Source organism: Emys orbicularis, chromosome 2, assembly GCF_028017835.1.
Source record: "Emys orbicularis isolate rEmyOrb1 chromosome 2, rEmyOrb1.hap1, whole genome shotgun sequence".
NCBI classification, from domain to species: Eukaryota; Metazoa; Chordata; order Testudines; family Emydidae; genus Emys; species Emys orbicularis.
In genome coordinates this window covers 275,548,525-275,572,035 of record NC_088684.1, presented here as the reverse complement: position 1 = coordinate 275,572,035, position 23,511 = coordinate 275,548,525, and the positions used below count along the sequence as shown (strand labels likewise).

The 23,511-nt window shown below is 44.8% G+C and overlaps 1 protein-coding gene across 1 annotated transcript in view; it reads right to left on the bottom strand.

The window, feature by feature from the left end:
* Positions 1-16,143: 16,143 nt before the first annotated feature.
* ADARB2 (adenosine deaminase RNA specific B2 (inactive)) overlaps positions 16,144-23,511 on the bottom strand; it is a 409,108-nt gene continuing 401,740 nt past the window's right edge. Inside the window, exons 9-10 of the mRNA XM_065399295.1 lie at positions 19,681-19,859; positions 16,144-16,320 (exon numbers count right to left, since the gene is read on the bottom strand). Of these exons, the coding sequence (XP_065255367.1) occupies positions 16,144-16,320; positions 19,681-19,859 (356 nt within the window). The remainder of the gene's footprint in view (positions 16,321-19,680; positions 19,860-23,511) is intronic.

Sequence of the window (23,511 nt, the reverse complement as noted above, 5' to 3'; positions counted from 1 at the left end):
TTCTGCCAATTTTGCCACCTCACTATTTACCCCTTTTCTATATCATTTATGACTATGTTGAACAGCACTGATCCCAGTACAGAGACCTGGGAGGAGGATCCCTATTTACCTCTCTTCATTCTGAAAACTGACCATTTATTCCTACCCTTTGTTTTCTGTCTTTTGACTAGTTACTGATCCATAAGAGGACCTTCCCTCTTATCCCATGACTGCTTACTTTGCTTCAGAGTCTTTGGTGAGGGCCCTTGTCAAAGGCTTTCTGAAAGTCCAAGTACACAGTACCCAGTAGATCACCCTTGTCCACATGTTTGTTGACTCCCCTCAAAGAATTCTAATAGATTATTGAGGCAAAAGCCTTTACAAAAACCATGTTGACTCTTCCCCAACAAATCATATTCATCTATGTGTCTGATAATTCTGTACTTTACTATAGTTTCAACCAATTTGCCTGGTGCTCAAGTTAGGCTCACTGTCTTGTAATTGCCAGGATGGCTTCTGGAGCCTTTTTAAAAAATTGGTGTCACATTAGCTATTCTCCAGTCACCTTGCACAGAAACTGATTTAAGCGATAGGTTACATACTAGTCCTGCAATTTCATATTTGAGTTCCTTCAGAACTCTTGGGTGAATATCAGCTGGACCTGCTGACTTATTACTGTTTAATTTATCAATTTGTTCCAATACCTACTCTATTGAAACCACAATCTGGGACAGTTCCTCAGTTTTGTCACCTAAAAAGAATGGCTTAGGTTTGGGACTCTCCCTCACATCCTCTGCAGTGAAGACCAATCAAATAATTCATTTAGCTTTTCCATAATGGCCTTATCTTCCTCGAGTGCTCCTTTAACACCTTGATCATTCAGTGACCCCACTGATTGGTAGGCTTCCTGCTTCTGATGTACTTACATTTTTCTCTACTGTTAGTTTTTGTGTCTTTTGCTAGTTGCTCTTCAAAGTCTTTTTTGGCCTACCTAATTATACTTTTACACTTGACTTGTCAGAGTTTATGATCCTTTCTATTTTCCTCAGTAGGATTTGACTTCCAATTTTTAAAGAATGCCTTTTTGCCTCCAACTGTTTCTTTTACTCTATTTAGCCATGGGGGCACTTTCTTGGTCCTCTTATTATGTTTTTTTAATTTGGGGTATACATTTAATTTGAGCCTCTTATGGTGTTTTAAAAAAGTTTCCATGTAACTTGAAGGCATTTCACTCTTGTGACTGTACCTTTTAATTTCCTTTTAACTAGCTTCCTCATTTTTGTGTAGTTCCTCTTTCTGAAGTTAAATGCTGCTGTGGTGGGCTTCTTTGGAATTTTCCCTCCCACAAGGATGTTATATTCACCACTTGGATCAGATCTTGTGCTCCACTTAGGCCTAAATCAGGAATTGTCTCTCCTGTTGTGGGTTCCAGGACTAGCTGCTCCAAGAAGCAGTCATTAATGATGTCTATTTACAGTTAATGGTGTCTATTAACAGATAATACCTAATACATTTAAGTGCCAAAAAGTTTTCTATCTGTAATTAATCTGGCACTTACAGTACACAGTGTTTGTATCCATTGATGTCAAAGATGGTAAACTTTAGATGGAGGAAAAAAGAGGCTCATACGAATTGCCTGCGGTCATATAAGAAGTGTGTGAAAGTGTCGGATTAGAACACAGGACTCCTGACTCCCTTTCTTTAGTTACAAGACTATCCATCCTTCCTCTCAATTTATATTTAGTTCAGCATAATGAAAAATGGCATGTAGGAAGTAGGCAGCAAACTATGCCAAGAGATCAAAGCCTCATACCTAGCAGAGAGATTTCAAACAACCATATTCACAAATAAACCCAATTCTCCTATTGACAGGAACGTATTAGATGCAACTGCTTATATCTCAGCACGGATCAGAAGACATCACTGAGCTATAATTCTGCTAAAATAGCCAGATTGAAATCCCATTCTGATACATGAATAAAGGAAACAATTTCTCTCTCTGTTAATGTGCCTGAGATGAATACTTTACAGGCTGCTGATGGGCTGTGACGTGTCGATTTCCAGCTCCTCCTGAGGTGTTAGCATCTCTCATTCTGCAAATGGTCCTCGCTCTCATCACAGGAGGTATTTAGACTTATGAAGAAGCTTTTTCAAGTAAGGGAGATCATGCAACAGGGAATAGTGCCGTTATTGGGAGCTATCTGTATGCCTCAGCCACGTAGTGAGGCGTGAGAAATAAGGAAAGCTCACAATTGCAGGCCCTGTCATGCATTTCCCCAGTTTTATAGGTAGTTTCTTTTCTTATTAATTTGGAGGGTTGAGAGAGCAACATAGTCTGAACACAGACGTCAGTCTCAGGAAGTCTTGGGTTATTATCCTATCTTGGACAATGGTGGCCTTGAACACATCACTGAGCTGCTGTAAAATGGGGGCAGTGAAGCACATGGTTGTTGGTCGTATTAATTAGTTAATGTCCTGGTAAAGTGTTAAGTCCCAGATTCAGTTAAGCATGTTCTTAAGTTCTTTGCTGAAGAGGGATGGGCTGCTCACTGCCTAAAGATACCTACAAATCTATAGTGTAAACCAACTTCCATTTAAAATATTAGTTCATTTAAATCCATTTAAAATAAACAAAACATTGGCTAGCTATGGCTGCGAGGCCTTTGATGTCTTTATTGCTCCAGGGTAAAATTCTGTTCTCAGAGCTGCATGCAGAGCTTGACTCTGCTAGTTTGCGTCCCCTTCAGGTGCAGAGGACCCAATGGGCGTGTAGGGAGAGCAGGAAATCAGAGTTGTGCTCTGCCCTCCAGATCTCCAGACAGGAATTTGCCCTGAAACCTGCAGCTTCAACACAGCCCCAGCCATTCATTGTCTCCTGAATGCAAAGCCTTTTGAAGTAGCCGCAGCTCAGACTGAACAGCCCAAAGAGAAAGAGGCAGCAATTTGCAACCATCCATTTGTATTCTAGTCACAGATCAGGAGTGTTGCTTGTCAGCTGTATTGGGTTTTAAAAAACCACAACCTTAAGCCTATAATTTCTTTCTGCGGTTCAGGGCAGCTTCAGCTACAGCCATGGCTGTTTTACTGGCTCAGGCTGATGCTGCCAATTTTAGGGACGATGTTAAAGGTGGCTGAGGTGGCTAAGGCATGCAGATTTTAAAGACCAATAGATCTGACCTGCTTTATCCCTTGTAGGAATAATAGCCATATGTTGCCCTGACATAGTGCCTTTTATCTGAAGCTCTCTAAGAGCTCTACATATATTAACCAAAGACTGACCACATCTCTGTAGGGTATTTATTATGGCAATTTTACAGATAGGTACAATTATACATGAAGGGCCAGCTTAAGGCTGCAGCTATATAGGCCCATGCTTAGGGCCCTAGTTCCTAGAGTCATGTGAATACATCAAAATATTTTTTCATTAAAAAATGAACAACATTTGTAGTTCTCATGATCATGAAGAAAAGTTTGAAAACGCACCTGGAATGTAGCCTGTGCAGTGATAGTAATATGGAGATATACCTATCTCATAGAACTGGAAGGGACCCTGAAAGGTCATCGAGTCCAGCCCCCTGCCTTCACTAGCAGGACCAAGTGCTGATTTTGCCCCAGATCCCTAAGTGGCCCCCTCAAGGATTGAACTCACAACCCCTGGGTTTAGCAAACCACTGAGCTATCCCTCCCTCAATTCTCTACCTGAATGTGCAGAGAGCCTGAAGCAATAGACCCGAGGGAGAACAACTGTTCCATGTATCCCGGTGGGGTGTTACTTGTTGTGTCCTAACTGATTAGGAGCTTCTGGAATGAATCATTGTGACACTTTCTTCCTCAGAATAGCACCCTGGAACCCCCATATTCACCACTGTGCTATGATTATGATATGTGTTTGTACAGTGCATGCCTTGTGAGGTATCATTTTAAAAGTCTTGATCTGTTGAACATGAATATCCTATTGCATTGTATGTACCCCTTGCTGTTGCCCCTCTTGACAGGGAGAGGGTGCCACTGCCCCAGCTGGCCTTTCTGGGACAGAATGGGACCTCCTCTGTCACATGTCCTGGTGGGGCCAGGAATATGAGGGTAGGGATCAGGGGGCATGTCATGGCATGCCTAGGGCCCCATATTGTCTTACTTAGGCTTTGGGGACATGATAGTCACATAGTGAGCAAATAACAGCCAAATCAGTCATAGTATCCAAGGGTCTGACTGATCATTGTCCTGGACCTTGTGCACTCACTGGTTCCTGGCAATGTGTGTGCAAAGAGCTGCCATTCTGATTTGGTAGCATTTTACACCCAATGGCTTTGCACTGATGCAAATGACTATGCAACACACAGGGCCATGGTGGATTGAACTCAAGGTAGGGTTACCATACGTCCGGATTTTCCCGGACATGTCCGGCTTTTTGGGACTCAAATCCCTGTCCGGGGGGAAATCCCAAAAAGCCGAACATGTCCGGGAAAATCCGGCGGTGCTGGGTGCTGGGCTGGGGCCGGGGGTCGGCGGTGCTGGGCCGGGGGCTGGCCCAGGGCCGGGGGTCGGCGGTGCTGGGCTGGGGGCCGGCGGTGCTGGCCCGGGGGTGCTCGGCCGGGGGCTGGCCTGGGGCCGGCACCCCAGGGCCCGAGCCGAGCCAGGCTGGAGACGCTGGGGCCGGGGCCGGCCGCTGGAGGGGGCCAGACTGGGCCGCGCCTCCTCCCCCCATCCCCCCAGCTTACCTGCTGCCTGCTTCAGGCTTCCCGCGAATCAAATGTTTGCGGGAAGCAGGGGAGGGGGCGGAGTTGGGGCGGGGACTTTGGGGAAGGAGTGGAGTTGGGGCAGGGGCGTGGGCGGGGCTGGGGGCGGGGCCGGGGCCCCGTGGAGTGTCCTCTTTTTGGACACTCAAAATATGGTAACCCTAACTCAAGGATTTCTGAGGCCTACTCCCCCGCTCTTGCTACAAGCCAGCACTACCTCTCTGACTGACAGTTGCATAGACTAGAACCTATGTTAGCCAGTTCCAGGCATGTCTAGTTTACAGATTCCCATAACGCCTCATACTCAGTAGGGGTTGAAAGGCAGCTTAATGTGATAGTATTTTATGAGGGTACTGTCTGCTTCACAAGCTAGTGAGGTAATATGTGCCTGGAGTCCAGTCTTGGGGAATGGGTCTGTTTTGGAGCAGAACAAGAACTGGAGATTTTCACTGCAAAGATGTTTCACTACAGTATTTTCATGTTACACCTTTGAACCTAAAGTGATTGTGCAGTGAAGGCTGTACAACCCTATGAGCCTGGTGGTGTGTCTAAACTGGAACAGCTCCCTGGCAGGGTTTAGATGCCTCATTGATAGAAGAAACAGGGAAAGCTTTAGGAACCAGGACTGCTGCAGAACTGCTGAGCTTTACAAGACCAGGGAGCCACCAGGACAAGGGATCCTGGAGCTTTTTATAAGCAGCCCAGGTGTCCCCTCTTCCGTGTCTGAAGCTAAGTCTCCCTCCAGGGAATGACAGCCAACGAGTATTGAGAAAAAAATCACTAATACCAAACTAAACGGTGCTGCAGGAGTTCAGGAGCTATTGTAAATCTCCTTGGTAGGAGGTGAGGGGAACTGCACAACTGCTGCATTTTAGCTGTTTTCTGTTTTGGTTTATTGTTCCTCAACCAATTGTTTTACATTTGTCTATGTTAAGCTGCAGCTATATGCCAATTCCAGCAGAGGATCCTAAAAAGAACCTAATGCTCCAGCGTGAGTGATCAAGCACTATGTCAGCGGTTCTCATTGTGACACTGAAGAGCTCTTGCTGTTGGCCTTAATCTTATACTCTCTGCTAGGGAAATTTGGGACAATTTATTGTAAGGGCTGATGTTGGGACGAATGTTTGGATACAGTAGAGCTCTTTTAAAATGAGAGGGTGTAGCTCAAACAGAAGGGATGGGTCTGTTGCAGGAATTATGGGGTGAGGTTCTTTGGAGTCAGAATAGATTATCATAGTGGTCCCTTCGGGCCCTGACGTGTATGAATCTCTTGCACTGGTAACTGAACAACTCTTATTGCACTAATTTAAAATAGCCAGACGCTAGGACAACAAAAAGTGACTTGAAGTTTGAAGCATGTGTAAATTCTGGCACCGCTGGCCAAATCCCATAAACACCGAAAAGCGTCACCATCCTAATGTTATTTCACAGATTAATCTTTACCCTAGAGATGATATGAGGCTGCTCTGATGCTCAATGGTACAGTTTGAAATCGTGAGACATTCTGTGAAAATGCAAGTATGATGAAGTAAACAATCTTTTTCATGTAGCCTAAACAAACGTCATGAGCTGGATTCTGCTTTGTTACACTTGGGTGACTGCTTTGGAGGGGGTACCCACATAAGGTCAAACTCTGCTCTGTTACCTCGGAGGTTGCACGAGGTAACAGAGCAGAGTTTGACCGTATGTGGTTAGTCCCCTCCAGAGCAGTGCGCTGGAACTTTTCTATTTTGCTGCCACCCTGGACTATGCAGAGACCTGTTACTATCCCAGAGTAAAGTAGGGGGTGAAAATTTCTGTGTCAGCAGTAAGTAGACTATTTAGAAACCCGAAAATAGTTAAATAAATACCTTACTAAAAAGTGTCTGAATTTTTGCAGCATATCCCCAAAGTAACAGTAAAGGGCTCTTCAAATATATTCACTGTTAATAGAGAGTTAAAGAGTTGTTGGTTCAGCTAAGGAAAAAATAGTGCTGACCCATAGTAATCAAATTCAAATGCCAAGGCTAATGTGGTAGATAGTTGTTTTGCCTCTGGCAACACGGACTCCACCTCTATTTTCCTGAGTCAGTGCAGCTGCATCAGGGCCAAGAATTGCTTGTTGTGCAAGAGCTATGGATTCAACGTGAAATGATGTGTCTCAGTTATAAAGGTGAAAGTGCATCTGTTGAAAGCAGATCAGCTGTGCAGGGTAGAGTCACTAAGGCTGTTGTTATTGTAAGAAAAAACAATCCTTGCAGCCATTAGCACTTGAAGCCCTCCTGTCGACGTAGCTTTGTCTACCCCGGGGGCTAGGTAGGTACAACTACGTCACTCAGGGGTATGGATTTTTCGAATGCCTAAGCGATGTAGTTATACTGGTGTAAGTTTGTAGTGTAGACCTGGCACCCGTTACAGCAGGTAGCACTGGCTGAGCCTCAGCTCCAGACATAGGTGCCGACTCTGTGGGTGCTCTCGGGCTGGAGCACCTATGGAAAAAGCCCAGCCACTTACCAATGAGCTGGTCAGCAGAGAGTGGGAGGCACTGGGGAAAGGGCTGGAGCAGGGGCAGGAAGAGGCGGAGCGAGGGTTGGGCACTGGGGAAGGGGGCGGAGCAGGGGCAGGAAGAGGCAGAGCGAGGTTTGGGCACTGGGGAAGGGGGCGGAGCAGGGTCAGGAAGAGGCGGAGCCAGGGTTGGGCACTGGGGAAGGGGGCGGAGCAGGGTCAGGAAGAGGCGGAGCGAGGGTTGGGCACTGGGGAAGGGGGCGGAGCAGGGGCAGGAAGAGGAGGAGCGAGGGTTGGGCACTGGGGAAGGGGGCGGAGCAGGGGCAGGAAGAGGCGGAGCGAGGGTTGGGCACTGGGGAAGGGGGCAGAGCAGGGTCAGGAAGAGGAGGAGCGAGGGTTGGGCACTGGGGAAGGGGGCGGAGCAGGGGCAGGAAGAGGTGGAGCGAGGGTTGGGCACTGGGGAAGGGGGCGGAGCAGGGGCAGGAAGAGGCGGAGTGAGGGGCGGGACCTCGAGGCAGAGCACCCACCCAGAAAAATGAAAGTTGGCACCTGTGGCTCCAGCCCTTCAGTTTTGACCACTATTCATATGATTTATAAGCTTGTATCTCTGGCTGTTTTGGCCACCCTGGGTATAATAAATGTATCTGTCTACTTACGTGGGGCTCCTCACCATAGTGTCCGAGCACCCTTTCTGGGCCGGGGGAGGGGGCAGGGAGGGGTGCTAGATTATTACAGATTCAAAGTACATTTGTTCTGGTGAAAAGGCAAAACTCTAAAGAATGTGACCATTTTCTCATAGGGGATAGGCCAGTTTTAAATGGCCTAATGGAAGTAATTCAGTCTTGAGTTGATAAAATAGAACATAAACTACACCAGCGAGGGATGAAATTACCAGGAAAGCCAGACTGAACAGAGCATTTGAGCAGAATGATTTCACTGACGAAAAGTCAGCGCTTATTAATCCTCTTTCTCCAAGGCCACATTATTTAGCTCATAACCCTTGGAGTTGTGTGTGTGCATGTGTGGATTGCAGGTGTTTTGTGGGGTTTCAGCAGAAACGCTGTTGGCCCTTTAGAGAGCTGACTTTTCCGTAGCTTCAGCTGGCTTTCCAGCCGAACTAGTGTATCCATGCTCAAGTTGAAACCAACCAAAGTAATCAGGGTTAAGGGCTCCAAAGTAGACACAGAAGTAATGAATCAAAAGGTTTAAAAAGCTCTTACGCTGCCATTTTATTCTTCAATGCCCAATCATGCCTATTAAGACTTAACTGCAGCAGAAGGACTTATTTATTTTATTTGCGAAACAGGCACTTCACTGAAGCCCTCTATTAAGACAATATATCAAATTACTCATGTTCTATGTTGTTGTTTTCCCCCAAGATACAGTTGGAAAAAACTTCAGCTGTGCTTGAGAACGCTGTGGTGCATGCCTGTAATGTTTTAGCTGCCATTCTACTATTTCTCCTTTAAACTTAATGAGATTAACCCCAGACTCAGTGATTGCTTTGCAGTTGTTTTCAGCAGCCAAATCATGTCACCGCAGCTGCCATGGATGTAGCATGGCCTGAACAGCTACTTTAGCACGGAACCTGCCTAAAATGAACATGGTTGGAGCAAAACTGCTTACAGTGAAATAATGGACCCTGTAGATTGTTACAATGAATTGCTGTATGCAGCTTGCAATTCTGGTTAGAGTGGAGCTATTGTTTAGAAGGCCTGGTCTACACATAGATTTTTGCACCCATTTAACTATTTTGCTTAGGGTGTGTGTGAGGTGTTTTTTTTTTTTTTAAATTGTGACCTAAAAAGCCCGTCAGTGGCAACTGGCAAAGGGGTCACTGTTCTATAACAGCAACTCTCATCAGGCCTGACACATTCACTACACCTCACACATTGCTGTTATACTATTTATTTATAAAGACTGTTGTGTAATATAGCAAATAAAAGCTTACATCATACTGTGCACTGTAAGCATTGTGAGATGTATGTAGCGGTGTCATGCGAGAAGTAGTGTGTATGTATGAAAGTATGATTAAACTTGGTAACGAGGCAGGATTGATAACCAAGTTTATGTCAGACAAAGGAATGTTGATTTACCTATTTGCCTAGGCCTCTGAGGTAAGTGAAGCAGGGTAAGCCTAAAACAATGGGAATCATAGGTGCCAACTCCGTGGGTGCTCGGGGGCTGGAGCACCCATGGTGAAAAAAATGGTGGGTGCTGAACACCCCCGGCAGCCCTCCTATCAGCTCCTCCCCCACTCCTCCCCAGTGCCTCCTGCCCACCCACCAGCGGGCCCCATGGATCAGTGCCTCCCCCTCCCTCCCAGCACCTCCTGCCCGCTGCTAACAGCTGTTTCACAGCGTGCGGGGGGAGGAGTGAGGATGTGGTGTGCTTGGGCAGGGGGGCCGAACTGGGTGGGAAAAGGCGGGGGTGGGCCTTGAGGGAAGGGGTGGAGTGGGGGTGGGGCCTGGGACAGAGCCAGGGGTTGAACACCCCCTGGTGCTTTGGAAAGTCGGCACCTGTAATGGGAATTACAGTTGCATCTGAGGTAGGCAGGACAAACAAGTTAACAGGAAGATAAGAAAGCAGCTTACTGGAAAACAAGCAGCAGGGGAGAAGACCTTTATCTGGGGGTACATAAGAATGGCCATACTGGGTCAGATTGATGGTCCATCTAGCCCAGTATCCTGTCTTCCAACAGTGGCCAATGCCAGGTGCTTCAGAGGGAATGAACAGAACAGGTAATCATCAAGTGATCCATCCCTTGTCATCCACTCCCAACTTCTGGCAAACAGAGCGGATAGGAACACTTCAGAGCATGGTTTTGCATCCCTGCCCATCCTGGCTAATAGGTTCATAGAGGACAGGTCCATCAATGGCTATCTAGTTCTTTTAAGAACTCTGTTATAGTCTTGGCTTCACAACATCCTCTGGCAAAGAGTTCCACAGGTTGACTTAGTGTTGTGTGAAGAAATACTTCCTTTTGTTTGTTTTAAAACTGCTACCTATTAATTTAATTTGGTGACCCCTAGTTCTTGTGTTATGAGGAGTAAATAACACTTCCTTATTTACTTCCTCCACACCAGCCATGATTTTAATAGACCTCTATCCTATCCCCCCTTAGCTGTCTCTTTTCCAAGATGAAAAGCCCCAGTCTTATTAATGTCTTCTCATATAGAACCAGTTCCCTACCACTAATAATTTTTATTGCCCTTTCCTGTACCTTTTCCAATTCCAGTATATCTTTTTTGAGATTGGGATGACCAGACGGATACATTTCAAAGGTTTACTGGACTGTGAGAAGGGGGGAAAAGAACCCTTTGATGGTCCATTAATGAAGGAGCAGAAAGGTCAGCACTTTCATAGAATCATAGAATATCAGGGGTGGAAGGGACCTCAGGAGGTCATCTAGTCCAACCCCCTACTCAAAGCAGGACCAATCCTCAACTAAATCATCCCAACCAGGGCTTTGTCAAGCCTGACCTTAAAAACTTCTAAGGAAGGAGATTCCACCACCTCCCTAGGTAACCCATTCCAGTGCTTCACCACCCTCCTAGTGAAAAAGTTTTTCCTAATATCCAACTAAACCTCCCCCACTGCAACTTAAGACCATTACTCCTTGTTCTATCTTGTTGCATCAATGAAAGCTGGATCCTGGCCCTGGGAGCTGGTGACCCTGAGAGGTTGCTGCAGGAAAGACAAAGATTTTAGCCTGCTAAAGTTATGTTTAGTCTCTTAGCAGCATGTTATATTTTTGTTTTGTTTCCATTGTCCTAGTTTAATATCACTTAACGCTCTATCTTTGTTAATAAACGCCTTTTTCTTTTATCATAAGTAGAGCTCAATACTGTAATATTGAGCAAAGTGTGAATTCTTAGTTAAATCAAACAAGCAGGTGTGTGCACTGTCTCTTTGGAGATAGCAAACTTGGTAATTTGTGTGAGTGACTGGTGACAGTCGCTGGCTGTTCCAGGCAAATGCTCTTCCAGAGTTCACCAGAACTGGGGTACACCAAGTGTTACCTTCAAGGCAAAGTAAAGACTGGCAAAGTACTGAGAAGTTTGTCGGGGTGGCTAACAGACTGGTGTGACAGGGAACTGTCAGCCAATTAGCCCCAGCAAATCTCTCTCTTGCGGAGGCAGCGGAGGTTAGATAGTGACCTATGGTTTTGGACACCCTGAGAAAGTGTCACAACCAACACAACACCTAGTGTGGATGCAGTTATAACTTTATGAAAGGCCCTTTTACCAGCATAGCTTATTCCACTTCCTATATGGGAATAAGGTTTTATCGGTACAAGCACTTTGATACCGGTATAACTGCATGCACAATATGGGGGTGGTAAGCGTTTAACTATACCGGTACAGTTAAAACAGTGCAACTTTTCTATGTAGACAAGATCTGCTAACTACTGAGAGGCTGGACTCTTTCATTACTCAGGCAAAACTCTGACTCCAGTGGGAGTTTTGCCTGAGTTAGGAGTTTGGACTTGACCCTCAGTGACTTGGTACTGTGGAGAAAACCTGACTCTGAAAGTGTTCCACTGTAGCCGTCATTTCTACCTACATGCCCCAAAGCACAGTTATATCACCAGCAAAATCCTGGCTTAAAAAGAAAGATGCTTTTGTGGGAAAGGACGCAAAAGTGTCTGAAATCACTAGCCTCTGGGGAATTTTGTATTTCTGTGAATCAAAAAATGACCCTCTGCCTCCTCCAAGTTTTGCATGAGGGGAAATCACTCCTTGCACTTCTTTATATGTTAGATTTCACACTTGTACTAAAAGAACAGGATGAAGAATGTCTCTCTGGACAATTTTCACTGTTTCTTACAATCCCATTCAGACCTAGCTACTCTGGCAACGGACAATTTAAACATCTTTATAGGTGAACAAGATAGTTAAGTCTGTGGACAAAGTAAAAATTTTATAATGCAGATACTTAAAACAATAGCCCCAGTTGTAATCTGGAATGGTCAAAATTAGAGATTGGTCCAGTTCATCCTTCTCCCAGTACAAGACCATTCCCATCACTTTTAGAACAGAATCCAAATACATCCAGGATGGATAATCTTCGCTCAATACAACCATTTAGCTCCCATGAAGCACTGTAATTGGGCATGTCAAAGGGAGAATATATTGACTATTGAATAAATAAAGCGAATACGATTTCTAGGCCATAGTGAAAAATAAACAAACAAACAATGAAGAAACAATTTTACTCGGTATTTTATTCACTTAACAGAAACATTCACTTATCAGGTATCACTGAAGTGCAATTTACAGAACTTAGCAGCAAATTCACATATGTAAATTCAGATTTATTTTCTTTTGTTGTCTTTTTTTTACAAATATTACAAATTTACATCCATTAGTACAGTATTGCCATTCACTCATGCGTGTTATGTACATAATCGTCACTTAAGAATTACTATTGAGAAAGTTTTCCTTTGCTTCAGGAAATGCTGCATGTTGGTAATTTGTGCTGCTGGGATGTGGTACACACTGTATTGATGCATATAATGAGGAACGATAGACAGCTTGGGCCAGATTCAACCCTGGTGTAAGCAGCTGCGACTCCACTACCTTCAATGGACCTATCGTATGCCTACTTATAACAGGGTTCAAGCTCGGTCCTCACTGCCTCATTTAGGTCTGGCAATCGAATGCAGGATTTTTAAAATTTATTTGTTGAAACAAAGGCTAGATCAGTCCACCCCACCTGTCTTATCATCCTTAAAATAACTAGCTCCTTCAGTTCGTGGTCATGTTAGCTCTGATACCAGACCCTGCAGCCCTTATGCATCCATAAGGTTGGAAACGTGCTGGGGCTGAACCCAGGTTGTTTAAGAAGGAGCCTTGATGTCTCTCATGTAGCTAGGTTGGGTTAACGTAGAGAGACCCAGTAGTTCAAGAAGGAGTTCCCAGTACCGTTCATGAGGAGGGGGTCAGTTTAAATGACAGAGCCCCAGTATTCTTCATGCTGGGGAGGTCAGACTCAACAGAACTGGGCCCTTTCAAATGTTGGTGGCCGGATTTCAACCCTGCTAGTGCACTGACTCCATTGTGCAAATGTGCTCAGCTCAGAGTAAGGGATGGGGGGATCTTGGAGGGCAATTCTGTCTCAGGATGCTAGAATTCTTCCCTGAGCTCCCTGGGCCACTGGGGGCTATATACCTTCAAGGGGTGCTGCATGCTCCCATCTACACACTAGCCCCATGCCATGCTGAGGCAGGGCCATGGCCCCACCCCCATTGGAGTGGATTGGGCCCTTGGGACTAAAGGAGGAGGCAGACCCTATGCTTCATCAAGTGCAGCCACTGTGTAATTGGGGCCTGGCCCTGGAGGAGCCCATGCATGGGGGCAAGGGGACTCCCTTTGCCCACCCTCCCCTCATTCATACCTGCTTACGGAGCAGCCACAAGCTGTGTGTGTAACTCACTACACAGACCTGTACCCTGCTACCTTCACAAAGTGGCTTCCCTCTGCACAAACACAAAGCTGGCAGGCTGTGGGCCTGATCCTGCTCTCCTTGATGTCAATGGGGACATCTTCCATCAACAGCAGCGGGAGCTAGGGCCAAAGCCAGATGGGAAGGTAACACAGGGGAATGTTTGACATTTGGAAGTGCAGATGGAATCTCCAGAAGGAGCTTAACGTTATTTTGAAACGTTAAGGGTAACCCTGGAAGGGGTCATATTAACAAAGTGGTTACCACAAAATATCTTCTTGCCCCTAACTTATCGAAACAACTTCAGGTTATTAAATATATCTACTCTAAGGACTTTTTTGGTAGTTAATATGGAATGTATTATTTTATTGGAAAGGTTTCCATAAGGGGAGAGCTCTGCTTTATCTAATTTAAAAATTCTAATTTATCACAATAATTTTTATACAAGACACTATAGCTACATCTTGTAGTTTATAATGTAAAAATAAGATCTCATCAAAATACTGTAGCTAGTCTATTGTGGGCATCAATAAACAATGTATTTACGGTATATGGCTCTCCAAACATGATAAACGCTATACAAAGAGCATCTACCTTTATTGATAGGAACAGTTTCCTGTGTAAAGGAAATTACATGGAAAAAATATGAGCTATGTGTTTGTTTGAAAAGTAACTCATCTTGACTGTTCTGAGGAAATATCTAGACAATTATCACAAATCAGTAGCAGCATGTTATATACAGATTTAAAGAGAATCACTGGAATAAAAAGAAACGTTGTTATATACCCGCAAATCCTGTCATTTAAAAAAACAAACAAACAAACAAACAAAAATACAGTGTGTCTGACAGTTAGTTCTGTCGTTGGACTATGGAAATTTAGATCTCCCATCCCTTACATTCTGATGAAGTGAAATGATTCATAGATCAATAATAACAGACTCAGTCCTTCCGTTTGAAGATATGATTTAGCAGATAAAAGCTAGTCTTCTTATAATTGAAAACAATCTGCATTTCAGACTGCAAATGAATGTGTGGTCAATTTAATAAGACTATTTTGTACTTACATAGGACCAGAATCTGAAAACCCTTTAGGAGTCTCTAGGAATTAAAGATTAATCTTTAATTAAAGATTATGTCATATGATGAAACCTCCAGGAATACATCAAACCAAAACTGGCAAGCCTATCTTTCTCACATTGCGTAGAGCCTTACTCTGGGAGTAGTCATGTCTGTTGTATGGTTTCAGTGGGACTATCTACAGAGTGAAGTACCACTCACCATAAGTGTGACAGAGTCTGGCTTATACAGTGATTTACAACCAACCATTAATTAAATAATTTACTATCAGAAGCTCTCCATGGGGCAGATAAATATTATTATCCCCATTTGACAGATGGAAAAATTGAGGCAGTGAACGACCAAATTTCAAAAGTGGTCTCTAATTTTGGGTATCTGAGGTTTTTGTGGGTATCCAACATCAGATACTCAATAGTTGATTTTTCAGCGGTACAGAGGACCCTCAGCTCTCATTGACTTCATCTGGAATTGTGGGACTCAGCACCTCTGAAAAATCAGGCCCTAACTCTGTTTAGTTTGTGGCTTCCAAAAGATGAGGCACCAAAAACTTAGGACCATGGGTGAAAATTTGGCCCTAGGTGATTTGCCGCAGGACACAAAAGGAGTCAGGTTTAGAAATCAGGAAATCCTGGCTCCCAGTTCTATGCTCAGATCTGAAAACAGGAAACACAGTTTAAAAGAATCCCTGCAATCAAAATAAAGCAGCTGACAGAACGATTTTTGCATAGAGGATACGCAACTCCTTGTGGATGAATATGCTTGTCCTGTGACTCCCTGTCACACTGTGAGTATGAAGGTATTTTCATGTATTCACTAACTAAAGTATCTTCCCTCATTCAGCAACATTATTGCTCTGATGGTGTGGGGGGGAAGATAAACTCAGTGTTTAATTTGTGCCAGGACTGAGCCCCAGCATCTTTAGGCTTGGCAGTTCATAGCCCCGGCATCTCAGGACTTGCTGGGTCAGTTATGAAAGTAAAAAAAATTGCTTGAGCCGTGGCACCTAATTGCTTGAGCCCCGGCACCTCTTTCATTACAAATTGAGCACTGGATAAACTGTATTTTATGTCAGATGCATGGCCTGCTCAAGTCTGAAATGCAGCTGCTTCTTGGATAAATAATAATCCTGTGTACTACAAACAATGAACAGCAGTGTCTTTGTGAGAAACATTTTATAATCTGGGCATGTAGATCCATGTAAGGGGATCAGTATTAAAAAGCAGTTTCCTAAAGTCAAGTTCAGTGTATTAATCAAACACATCTTATGTTTATGTATTTCCAATACAGAATTAAAAGAAAATATTCTCATGGAGGTTGTTATTAAATATTGAACTGCATCCATTTTATCAGCCCACACATCCTGCCTATCCTTCTCTCCAGTTGATTTGATCCGGTCATGTAGCAAAGGTGTCGAATGATTTATACAGTTAGTAAAAACTGATCTTGCTCTGGGGGTTTCTTGACCCAGGTGCCCAGACCTGCTTTCTGAAATGCTTTAAACAGCTGCTGCTTGACAGCCTGGTACGTCTGAGCCACCAGTTTAGCCTCACTGTACACTGATGGCATGTCTCCATGGCTTGGCATTCGTGTGCTCAGCTGCAGAACAAAATCAGAGGAGAGGGAAAAAAATAAAGCAAATCAACAAGCTAGCAGAAACAGGCGACTTCAACAGCCATATAATCTTCCCGTCTACATTTCCTAAGCAACAAACTATCTCTGGGCTTTCTCTGTTTGCCTTTGATTTGCAACAACAAAATACTGAAGGTATAAGGCACAAGACATTGTTCCTATCTTGAAAACGTGGAGCAAATGCAAAAAAAGGAAAACAGTTTTTGCCTTCCTGAAGTGGGTACAACCAGCGGCAAATATAAACCTGCAAATCACTTGGTGTTTTTGCAAAGAAAAATCTGCTTGTCAGTTAGGGTGCTTAGAGGAGGGGGAAAAAATAACCTTTATGAGAATCCGAAAAGAAGAGGACGTGGTTGATTTCAATAAAGGAAGCAGAGCAGTTCAGAGCTTGAGCCAGTCAAACTAATGCCAAGAGACAATATGAGGAGGATTCTCCTCCCCTCTTCCTTTAAATCTGTTATAATAAAAGATGTTGTGAAACATGCATAGGATAGGGCAGTAATCAAGCTTCGGGGATTTATGCCAGAATGTATAGCTGAGAAGCTGACTTGTTGAGAGGGAACATGGCTAGTTCAACAAAAGTGAACATTCTGAAGTAAAACCTGAAGCATCTGCCAGAAACTGTCTTAAGAGACAAAGACGCATGTCTGCAGTCCAACAATCACCCCGAGCACACACACAAGAAGAAAGCACCTTTTGTATTTCAGGACTAAATCAATGACCGTCTCTGACCTTCCAAAGTCTTAACACAGTCAAGCCAACAGTGAGTCTTTGACATTATATGGAAACAATCAAGGTCTGGAAAATGCCTTAGAGCAGGCATACAGGTGAACGTCTAGTGCTTACAACCAGCGAAATTACATCCTGTAGGAAAAACGCCCCATCAAAGCACAACCTCCAGGAGCAAACATCCCAGAGAGAGACTAAAATGCAGGCTGAAGTGAGTAGGTCGAACTCCTATGGAAATCTCTGGGCCAATGTTACTCATTCAGTTTAGGGGGAGGTTAATGCTTTTATTGGTATATTCAGCCAAATACAGCAAAGGGTCTAAATGCTGGTGCAAGTTACAGGTCAGGTGTGTGTTGGCCAGAAAACAGGCGGAAGTGGCAAAGTAGTGTGCCGAATGGGGGCTCCCTTTGCTATCAGTGGGTTCCAGACTCCTGCTCCTTGCCTTAGTGTGTGGGGCTCCTCCTGCTGCCTTTGGGGATGTAGGGATTCACCCAGGGGCCGCTGCAGTGCCGTTATCAGCACACACACATTCAGCTTTATCAGCAACAAGCATCTTGCTCATCAACAAACCAATTAAAAGTGCAAACTGCCTGAAAGCTCAGAGTGCTGATTCTGGGCCCCTGCCACGTATGGCACCTGCTGCTGTAGTCCTGGTGCTGGTCTGGATTTCTCTGCTGGGTCTCAGCTGCCCCCAGATCAGATCCACTGGTCAACCCCTCACCCAGGGGTTCTGGCAGTACTGCTCCCTGCTCACTCTCTCTATTGGCCAGAGCAACATACAGCCTGGGCTGCCCACCCGTGGGAACACGAAGGACACCATGCATCCACCCCACACAGTCCCTCAGTCACTGATCCAGGGCCTCCTTCCCTTTTGGCTTTGGCTGATTCTCATGTGTATCTCAGTGCAGACTCACCAGGAGTCAGGCCGCATACCCAGGCTGCTCTCCGGACCTGTGCCCCAGAGCCTGCTGTGTCCCTGTAGCAGCAGCCATGACAGCCACTGTTCCTGCACTGCTGATGCCCCAGCTATCCCTTCATCTTCTCAAGAGACCTTGCCACAGGAACTTGGTCCAGGATTTCCTTCCATCTCCCTACCCAGCTTCTGTTTGCAATCAGGGCTCCAGAGACCTACACCATTCACAGTACTTCTGCTGTTTTGTGGAGTGGGAATTCACACCCACACAGGGAGGCTTTACACCTTCATATAGTGGGGTGGTTGTGGGGAATTGCATGCAAAATGAGTGTAAATTACAAACCAAAGGGATATAAAGGAAAAGCATCTAAGAAGAGGATATAAGAAAAAGGAACACCACCTCCCCTTCACCACATGTCTTCCAAGTGGTTGTGGCTGGATTAAGTCCTCTCAGAATGCCAATTGACACGAGTAATGCTTTGTCTGCTCAGGAAATGCCCAACTGGTACAAATCAAAATACTTTGCAGATTGTCCCCATCTTCTCCCATCCTGTAAAGAATGTCAGGATGATTCTTGGCAATCAGTGCTATAACGACCAGGAAGCAAGGAGGCAAAGGCTATATAAAGGCAGCATCCCCCTTAAGCCTTTCAGTTTCCTTTGTCTTCTCTCCTGGAAGTGTGGAGCCTAGCTCTCAGCTCTTTGAACCCAGCTCTTCCTCTTCCTCTAGCAACTCCTTAGAAGAGAAGAGCAAGGCTGACTCCAAGAAGAGGGTCAAGATGAGGAAGGAGCAAGCAGAAATAGCCACAACTTAGTGCCTATCTGGTGATCCTACACAGATTGTGCAGTTTCCGAGGTACAAAAAGTTTCTTGGCGAGCACCCTCCAAGGAAAGGGATAATGCCAGAGAGAGTCATTCAGGGGATCCTTTACCAATTGCTGTATTGACAAAACAATGGGAAAGGGTGGCTAGGGGCAACCAGGGTATAACTGCTGTGGAGTTTAGTGGGAGTTCTGGGTGCTCCGAATCTTGCAGGATCGGGTACTTCACTTGTAAGAAGTTGAAATGGCATTAGAGGTATTCACCAATATTAAATAACAGTCACAATCAGAGCCCAATTTTCAAATGTGGGTACTCAGGATGGAACATAGGAAACCAAACAGCCAATTTATGTGCACCCAAATCAGGCATACAGTGTCCTATTTTTGTATTACCAGTTTGAAAATGGAGCGTTCCACTGTCCAGAATGACCAATGTGGGCACTTCCCTTTGAAAACTGCCAGGATTATTGCAGTACAATTTAGGGTGCTATTTCAGATGTTAGGTCTCTCTGTGCTCCTGTCCATTCCAGCTAATGCCATCTCAACTGTACATGACTCCTGAGGATCTCCATCAGCTTTCAGTCTCTACTAATGAGGAATACTGGGGCTCCTTTGGAGGCTGTCATCATTACATGTGGACTATCAAAGAGGTTGGCCATAAAGTAGGGATCAGCCTGTGCTAGGGACAAAGGCACAGTCTCTGTTCACAGACTCTACAGCCCTGGGGACCAAGAAAGCAGAGCTCTTAGTTTTCCCTCACAACAAGGCTGAAATGCTAATACCAGGTCAGATCCACGGTTGGGAAGCTTCCAGCAGTCCCATGGCTGACTGTGAGGCTGTATCCCCGGTAGTTTACAAGGCCTACCTTTCCATAAAGCTTTGCCCACTGAACATAAAATGTGTGCTTGCAGAGCCGCGAAGAGCCCCCGCAGGTCCTCTTTCCCGTTGTGGCATTAATCACTTCGGGGTCCGTGTTACCCACTATCCAGTTCACACTGAAACTGGGAGATTTTCCTGGTTGCCGTACCTCAGCATTACTCACTCCTGTCAAGGGACAAACAGAAGGGCAGAAGAGCATTAATATCAATGGCCCCAAACTTTCACAGCCAGCAAACCTGGGCCTTTGTTGGTTAAAATATGAAATATCTCTGTGCAAACACATACCTACTGTGCACTCTGATATTGTTATTATTGTCTCTTAACTGGCACCTCTTTAGGGCATACGAGGATGGAATAATTCAGTCATTCCTGTAGATACTTTTTCTTAGCAGACAAACCTTATGTTTAGGATGGGGAATGCAATTACATGGTAATGCATGGCAGTGAGCAGCGTTATAACAGCTGAATGAACGGGGCTTCCTCTAACTGGCTTCAGTGTAAAACCCAATTTTTAAAAAGAACTAATAGGCAGCCCCAATAAACATATCTCTTCCTAAGATCTCCTCTGGGTGGGGACTGAGTTTGGTCAGTAAGTAGCACATTGAGATCCCAACTGGGGCCTCTGGATGGCAGGCAATAAAGATGTGACATAATAACAACAAGATATGTATCTCTCAACTTGGCATTTACCATGGAAAGGAAGAGATCTTCCTTTTGGTACTTAGACCCCAAGTTGATGGGGCCTTCTAAATACCATAGATCATACATAATATGTACAAACACCTTAATAAGAGGCCGTCTAAGGGACAGTCATCACAACCCTTTCCTAGGCTCACAGCACTAACTTTGAATTCACAGGCCTCTGCCCCCCACACATAATGTAGGCAGGGTAACAAAGATCAACACTCCTGTCACTCCGCTGACTACTGTTATACCCCCGGCACAGGGAATGGTCACTACTGCAGACGCAGGATTTTGCCCTATCCTTGAATGTGCCTCAGGCATTCCAAGTTCTCAGTGGACGCCACATGGCTATTCTGTGGTGAGTGTGCAAGTCATATGGGTTACCATTGTACTTGTCTAGAAGCTACTGCTTCTGTCCTAGACAACTCATCCTTGCCCCACCATGTATGACTACAGGTTTCCTACCAGCATCAGTGCACAGACTCTTGTGGCCACAACATGTCTGGGTGTTTGCTTTATACTGGAGATCTTTGTGACAAAACAACATTAGAGGTGACAAAGTAGCTTAGCTCCCTCCTCAAGGTAACTCCTGCATCTTGTTCTCTTGTGCCTGGAGGCACGAGGAGCCAGGAATAGATCAGCAGCAGAGTCAGCCCAAGGAGATAGGAGTAAGGAAGGTGCTGGGTTTATTTTCCAGCACAATATAAATGGCACGAAGAGAGCTTTGGACCAGGATGCTCAATAGTGACTTTTAGGTGCAGAGCTCCAACTTCTGGGTCTGATAGTAATACCCCACCTGGAAAAGAGATGGTGGCCTGAAGGATATGTGGAAAATGCAGGGACTTGGCAGTATGTTTGGATTCACTTGTTCTCTTTTTCATTGATCTGCCATAGATACAACTAACCCCACAAACCTGGATAGAGGAGGCCAGCCTGGTGGTTGGACAGCAGTGGATTGTCCTACTGGGGAGCGGTTACCTTGGCAATAGGCATGGATTGGAGTCCAGGAATGACTCGCTGTTTCCAAACTGAAGCCTGGACTGTCAGCCCAACTAACAGACAATCTGCCATTCCTACATGAGTGTCAGGCCACAGTAGTGGGTGCACACAATGATGCATTGTTTTTACAGCTTTTTGGAAAACTCCATTTATTATTCTTTGATAGATTACAACAATGAATGTCACTGTGATGCATAGCCAGAAAGGGTTAATCATCTTGCAAAATAAATAACCCTCAAAAGACAAGTGGGGACATTATGTTTGTGTTTTTGTGTATTTACGTATGTACGAGTAGGGTCGACAATGTAATCAACAATCCCTGTCTATGCTGTATTCTCATAATTCAGAGATCAAAAGAACATCCTAGCATTTAAATGAATTGTAAACAGGAGATATCTCTGTATTCATCTCTTTTTGAAATGTATAGCAAATAATGGTGAATGGTGGAGGAATAAGCAAATTGCCTTATGTTAATTCTATAGTTAAGTACCAGTGATGGACCTCCTTCAAAGTCATCCCAATTACCTTTTGTTCCCCGAGGAACTCCCAACTTGTCAAAGAGGACATGAAATTGTATAAAAGGTCTTTGGGTCCTGATTCTGTCATCTCAGATCTGCTTAAGCTTCATCGAGGGAAGTTTGAGTCACAAGACTGAGGTCCCAGCTATGCTGGTATGCCCTGAATATGATATTTGGACATTGGACTATAACCTATGAACTATTTCTGAAAGAACACTTTGAAACTACAAAGCTCACCATCTCTGCTATGAATCTGAACTTCAATTAACTGAACTCATGTCTGTATGTATAATGATCTTTTAACCGTACTCTCTCTCTTTTGTTTTTCAATAAACATTAGTTTAGTCAATAAGAATTGGCTGTGGCATGCATTTGGGAAAGATCTGAAATAGTCAATAACCTGGGAGGTAATGTGCCCTATTCTTTGGGATTAGTAGAACCTTTTGATGAAATAAGATTTTTCAGGAATCTTCATCATATTTGACTTAGGTACCTGGATGGAGTCCTGAGTCTGGATCACTTTAAGTCATAAGGATATGAATCAACAGTGTGCCCTTGTTGCCAAGAAGGCTAATGGCATTTTGGGCTGTATAAGTAGGGGCATTGCCAGCAGATCGAGGGACGTGATCATTCCCCTCTATTTGGCATTGGTGAGGCCTCATCTGGAGTACTGTGTCCAGTTTTGGGCCCCACACTACAAGAAGGATGTGGAAAAATTGGAGAGTCCAGTGGAGGGCAACAAAAATGATTAGGGGGCTGGAGCACATGACTTATGAGGAGAGGCTGAGGGAACTGGGATTATTTAGTCTGCAGAAGAGAAGAATGAGGGGGGATTTGATAGCTGCTTTCAACTACCTGAAAGGGGGTTCCAAAGAGGATGGATCTAGACTCTTCTCAGTGGTACTAGATGACAGAACAGGGAGTAATGGTTTCAAGTTGCAGTGGGGGAGGTTTAGATTGGATATTAGGAAAAACTTTTTCACTAGGAGGGTGGTGAAGCACTGGAATGGGTTACCTAGGGAGGTGGTGGAATCTCCTTCCTTAGAGGTTTTTAAGGTCAGGCTTGACGAAGCCCTGGCTGGGATGACTTAGTTGGGGATTGGTCCTGCTTTGAGCAGGGGGTTGGATTAGATGATCTCATGAGGTCCCTTCCAACTCTGATATTCTATGATTCTATGATTCTAAGGGAACTGTGTTGTTTGGACGTCTGAGTAACCAGTAAGGTAATAAAGCAGCTCTTTTATGCTGGCTTGGTAAATCTAGGTATTGGAATATCCACCAGCTTTTTGGGGATTGTCTGCCCCATTCTTTGCAGTTCACCCTAATTGAGTGACCACAGCTGGTCCCCACTGGAACCCCGGTCACTGTCATAGGCGCCGACTCCGTGGGTGCTCCGGGGCTGGAGCACCTACGGGGAAAAATTAGTGGGGCTGGGGGCAGAGTGTGGTCGAGCACCCACCGGCACCTATGGTTACAGTCACTTTAAATTTATATCTTAGCACTTCTCAGCCATTGCTCTCAGGGTGCTTTACAAGGGAGGAAAGGAATCACTATCCTCATTTTACAGATGCGGAAGCTGAGGCACAGAACGATTAAAGCCAATACTTTCAAAACTG